The 6,000-nt window shown below is 38.0% G+C and overlaps 1 protein-coding gene across 2 annotated transcripts in view; it reads right to left on the reverse strand.

Moving 5' to 3' along the window:
* Nucleotides 1-6,000, reverse strand: part of LOC131775123 (A disintegrin and metalloproteinase with thrombospondin motifs 16-like) — a 28,154-nt gene that overhangs the window by 21,224 nt on the left and 930 nt on the right. Inside the window, exon 2 of one of the 2 annotated variants that reach the window (XM_066167996.1) lies at nucleotides 4,735-4,854. The exons of the other annotated variant lie outside the window; for it this stretch is intronic. Coding sequence (XP_066024093.1) covers nucleotides 4,735-4,775 — 41 coding nt within the window. The 5' untranslated portion in view covers nucleotides 4,776-4,854. The remainder of the gene's footprint in view (nucleotides 1-4,734; nucleotides 4,855-6,000) is intronic. 2 annotated transcript variants of the gene reach the window in all.

The following is a 6,000-nucleotide window of genomic DNA, read 5'->3' on the forward strand; positions in this document are numbered from 1 at the left end:
TACAAAGGGCGAAGTTTGGGAGACTTTCGAGTTGCTAAATATTACAGGCCACTTCCATGAAAAGTTCCTTTCCACCAAAATTATCATATCGTTTAGCTTGCATTAAGGCGGGGGTTAAATTATGTTTTTCAGATTACATCTGACAGTCTAATTCAATGCTAAACTGAGTTGACTACAAACATGTACGCCCTTTGAGTATTTGGGTTGTCACGCAATACCGGTGACAAAGGAACTTTAGGGGGTAGGTGAAGGGCAAAACTCCATATAATTAAGCACTATCAGAATTGAACTCTTGAAACCTACAAAATATTTTATTCTGTAACCATTTCTGTAATAATGTCATCTTTGTCTGATGACAAACATTTGTTATTCTTGTTTTTTTGACGCTCTGTGCCTTTCGTAGTCGTTAGGGGTGTTTTTCTTTCCACTAAAATTGCAAGGAATACCCCGAATAGCATGAAAGAGAACCTTTTATTATTTTTACTGCACCATGCTACAAAACGCAGTGGTGGGGATGTGTGGCTTATGTGAGGCAGGGGTGCTATGTTCCGTGGCCAATGGGTGGGGCTTGCTAAAAAGAAGTCTTTTGACATGGATAACAGTGATGGTAAAGCAAGCTTAAAACGGCAGAAATCGCCAGAAACAACGACGGATACATAGGGCATGAGTAAGTTTTATTGATTTACGTGTAAAATATTCATATTTCGAAATATTTATCGTTGTAAATCGACCATATTTCGTTCCCCATACTATTCCTTATAACGTGTTCAAATTTTCAACGGTTCCTCCCGTAACTTAACACCGAGTCACACAACGCGTGACACGTTCATGAATTCATCGTTGGCTTTTTCTCGAGACGTGAGCTTGGGCCGCCTGTGCTAAAAATGACGATTTTAACGGAATTTTGTTATTTGCATTTTTCTCTGAAATAAAAAGATATTTTGCCAAAAAAAGTATCCAGTGATTTTAGTTATAGTCTAGCCTATCTAATATTAAAATAAGAAAGAAATCGATTTTTTCACCCTTGCCGCGAAATTTAGAATTTGTCTGATTTTTACAGACAAGCGCTCTTAAACGCGAATGTTTTGGTTCAAAAGTATAACGGTAGCTTGATACAAGACGATAACCAGACGTAGCCTGGCGCGGTGAGAATTCAAAAGGAGGCCGAGTTATATTTTCTGTGCGGTAATTTCTCTTTGTATTGTTGTCCGTGTCTGAAGAAATGTCAGGTCAAGATGTCTATCAAAACTTAACGGTCAGCAGCGCGGTTTGTCTAAGGTTGGCTTTAATCCTGACCAAACAATGAGCAATGTTATGCAATTTTTGTCGTATTTCGTTCAATTTGCAACAAGGAACTCGAGTGAAAACCTTTAGCTTACTGTTTAACTTTTCTAGAGAAATCATAGCAAAGGGCCTGCCGCAAGAGCATGCCACAAAATGATGATACAAGATGATAACCCTGATCTGATTAATAAGAATACATATATGTTATTTGCCGGCTGGGAGGTCCGTATGGTGAAAAACTGTGACCGAGGTCTTCAAAATGCTGAGGTTAAGGCCGAGGTCACAGTTTTTCACCATACGGACCGACCCTTAGCCGGTAAATAACATATTTATGTTATGATGCCATGACATCGATGATATCAGTAGAAAACTCACAACTTGACAAATACGAAAATAATTTCATTTCTTATCCTTTAGCTTGTTAATATGAATGAAAATCTCAAGTTACTCTCTGCGGGCTTTCGAATATAACATGCACAATTGTGGTATGAAATCTTTTCACTGATGCGGCAGCCATTTTGAATAAATCATGGTCTGAACAGCTGTAGCTAAAAAGGTTTCGATGCACAGGAATCAAAGTGACAAGGGCGAGAGGGGAAAGAATACTCAAGGGTGAGCGTAGACATCAAAGGAAAATTTACATAGTAAATGAAATGAAAAAGATCAAAGTTTTACTTAGGAATTTGCACGGGATGGGTTTTTGTACTCTGTTTTCCAGGTTGAATCGAAATTTGAAGTGATGGTTTTTGTGAAGGTAGGGAAACCCTCGAAACAATGTAGAGAACAACCAACAAATTCAACACACTCGCAGAAGAATGAAGAAAGTACCGGACTGGCATGTCGTGCAATTAGCGCGCGCGCGCTGAGACATTTAACGTTAATCAGTCGTAAGCAAGTTACGCGTACGATTTCTCGCGTGTGTGTTGTCGCAGTTCTAGTCGCAGTTTTAGTCGCATTTAGGGAATCGAATCCGGGCCAAAGCGGAGGAAAACGAGCGCTTCCACCGTGAGCCATCTTTGTTTCAAAGTTGGCTTATGCCGTCTAGTCTAGATAGTCGTCAAAATCTGTTACACTTAAGAGTCTGAGCCAATGATATAGAGAGAGCTATTAGTCAACGTTCTCGTTGCTTCTGCGTCCGTCAATTTGATGCCAAGAGCACATCAGTATTAGAATAAGGTTTTGTAGCCAATGCTTCTCAACCTACGTCTTTAACAAATAAAAAGCCGCTGATTAATATCAGTGAGCCCGCAATATCCCATAAATATTGGTCAGAGGATTCTTTGGCGCAACAGCTGTCACTTTAACATCTCAATGTTAGCGCAGTTAAACGATTGCATAGGAGGCTTATTACATTTAGGACCGAACGTTATTACATTTAGGACTTTATTACATTTAGGACCAAATGTTATTACATTTAGGACTTTATTACATTTAGGACTTTATTACATTTAGGACAGTTATTACATTTAGGACTTCAACAAACCATGGAGGCACTTTCAAAGATGTCACCTGGCCTTGATACCAAAAACTATCTGTTAATATAGACTGTTGCCACCTGGTCCTCAGATTAGAGTCGGCACAAAGAGAAAAGAGCACACGAAATGTTCAAACGTTCAACAACTTAAATGGTCTTCTGAGCATGTAACTACTTTCCGATTGCAGCAATATTCTGGAGACTCCAATGAATTGTGTCTCTTCTGTTGTATACACCTTTCGCTAATTAGCCCCTGAGGCAATTGGCAAATAAAAATTGCCGACTATAGACACGTCACACGCAATACCGAGAATGTACGGACACCTAAGAAGTTCTTACCATCGAAACATTTTAGAAAGGACTCTTCCTCACCCGTTCTTCGCTCTTTTGTTCATCACCATAGTGTTCTGATCAGACAAACTAAGTTGCTAATTATTCCTCAAGATTATGACATAACTACATGTCGCAGGCCTAACAAAGGCAGCAGTATTTTTATTTCCAGTATCTAAAGAAAATACCAATCAACCAGCTCCTGAGGAGATTTAAAACCTTCCAATGCAGTCAAATTGAACTAAAAATAGACTCTGAACTGGCTTCATTCAAATTGAAACTTTAAGCTATGATAAACGGAGAAAAGTAACAAATGTTTGATAAATGCCAAATCTACTATTACTCTTAAAACCTCGTGTTAAAGTTTGTCATTAAATGCAGCCAAAGTCTAAAAGAAAGCTTTTGAATACCAGGTTGCCTTCGACAGCTGTCGCGCGCTATTCGCTAAATAAAAAGTACAATTTAAGCGCAATGAAAAGGAAATGCGGGTACGTTGGTTCGATTGCAGTTCAGCTCAGTAAACAGTAAAAAGTTCAGCACAAGACAATGAGCTCTTGGAAATGGCACACAAGGAATAAAAGGGTGCAATTTTTGTGCAGATTTTTATTTAGTTTATTTTTTTTCCCACCTAGGGCTTCTGTCAACAGTTTTAGATAAACACTAGCCCAAAAAATGAAAAAAATTTACTGAAACAGAAGACAACGTTTAAGTGAACGACTTCATTAATAAAAGCAAGCGTCCGACTCGGACATATTTATCCTTTACCTTTAAGTTACAACGATTATTTTCCGTACTTCAAGTTCTGAGACAGTCAAAGATGAAAAAGGAGTAGTAAATAATGTAGCTGACCAACTTGTGTAATTTGAATTTGCGTTTGTGCCAGGGACTAATGCATTGCTTTTGCTGAATCTGCTACATAATTACTGTCCACGGTGATTTGGTAATGGTGTTCGGAATATGTCAATTAGCGTCACTTCTCACATGAGTTTAACCAGCTGATACGAAATAGACTTCGATTTGTCTTACAGGGCGCACTTTTTCTGCAATCTGCATGATAAATTAATAGCAAGAAAAGCTGGGAAGGGAGACCAAGACAGATTGCGTAAAATCTCTTATTCCGTTCATAGTTACTTCATAAACAGATCGCTAGTGAAATATGGACATTAATGATGTTACCCTGGCCTTAAATAATTTTGCTTTTGTGAATTGACCAAGTCAATATTTGTTCAAGTGTCTGGTTAATCCAATTATTCTTCATCAATTAAACATGGTCCTTTCAAACCTTATTGAAATTTCACTTTCAAAACTTATGCCCCAAAATTAAGAATCTAGAGACAAAGCAGACACAGCAAGTTTTTGCAAAGTCAACAAGTTCTTGGTTCCCACAATTTATAAGCCTTCTGTTGGGAAACATTTGAATATTAATGATAGGCACCGTAAATCTTGCCAAATCTTCCACTCCAGCTCTCTCTGAGGTCAGAGCAGACAACAATTTTGAATTTTTTATCAAGGATCGTGATGTAACGCATCCAGAATTCCATATAGTTAATCTTTTATTAATAATGTAACTTTTAAATCCGTCGGGTTTTAGGTGATTACGAAGAATGACAACAGAGTAACACCTGTTAATAGTTAAAAGGGCTTGCCTTGCTTCCGTGGCTTGTCCAAACAATACTGCCTTGCGCATATCATTAACTCGAAAGATGTTCGATTCACCAAGGAATTCCAGGTATAGAATAAAAATGGAAATGGAAGACGTGGGCGACCTATGGTGAACAAAAACATGATCTCCTGAAGAGACCAACAGGGTGCTGTATCCGTATGTAAATTGTTTGTCTAGGAACTTAACAAAGACGAAACTAAGTTGAAACAAACATTACACCAACGCAAAGCGCCTGTCTTATAGATAACTCAGTTTCCCACAATTAAGAGCAAGTAACGGAATCTCACTAACAAGAGGAATTTGATCACGAATTTTTAAAATAGACAGCTGTCTTACTTTTATTTTGATTAGTTTCCATGGAGTAGATATCAATACAGCTGACTGCGTTCTCTAGAATCCTGAGTGTTCGTGAGTTTCTGAGAATGTTTCGTGACGATTCTCAATTTGACTGTTAAAAGGCGCCAATGGGTAATCGAAATTCGTCAATTTTCTTTAAGAAGACTCTCCAGAGTTAAATTAAATGGAAAATTCAACTTGATTGACTAGCTGCGGTTTCAGAGCACTTTTACTGGCGGAAAAGCTTAGAAGAAGGTATTGGAAAGCACGAGAAAGTTTCATACACCGATTTTCTTTGATCCCCTCGCGTTTTCTCAGTTCTTCAACAGAGATGAAATGCGAAAGTTTTGGAGCAGGAAAAAAAATCCTTAAAAAATGTACATTTGTGTATCATACGGCAAAATTAACATTTGCAAGTTACCGACTCAGTTTAATTACAGGTTATTTTGCTGAGCCCACCTTGTGCAAACACCAGCTTCACATCTTAAGCCCCATAATAGCGTTGTCAAATAAAAAACTAACAGAAGAAGCTCGTATAAATTCTAAATTCTTTGTGAGAATTAACTATACTGTTCCTCTTGGAAAGGATCGAAAGTTTATTAGACGGTGCAATGAGCTTGAACGGAGTCGAAAGACAGAGAAGAATTGAATTATAATAAACAACGATAACAAAAGATGAAACCCTTCGTGCCCGTCGATCAATCGGATTGAGTCGATTTCCGATATTAAGCCTCACGTCACAACTGTAAGCCTTACCCTTTTGAGCGAGTCTCGATTTTGTGAGAAGAATGGTTAGCATAAACTCTTTGATGAAACATGAAAATATTTCGTTTTAATCTTCTTAATAGAGCTAAAATTTCTTGTATGGCACATGAGGCAAAATTTGTCCACTCAACCGCGCTGTTCATATGAA

This window comes from Pocillopora verrucosa, chromosome 6 (genome assembly GCF_036669915.1).
Source record: "Pocillopora verrucosa isolate sample1 chromosome 6, ASM3666991v2, whole genome shotgun sequence".
In the NCBI taxonomy this organism is placed as follows: domain Eukaryota; kingdom Metazoa; phylum Cnidaria; class Anthozoa; order Scleractinia; family Pocilloporidae; genus Pocillopora; species Pocillopora verrucosa.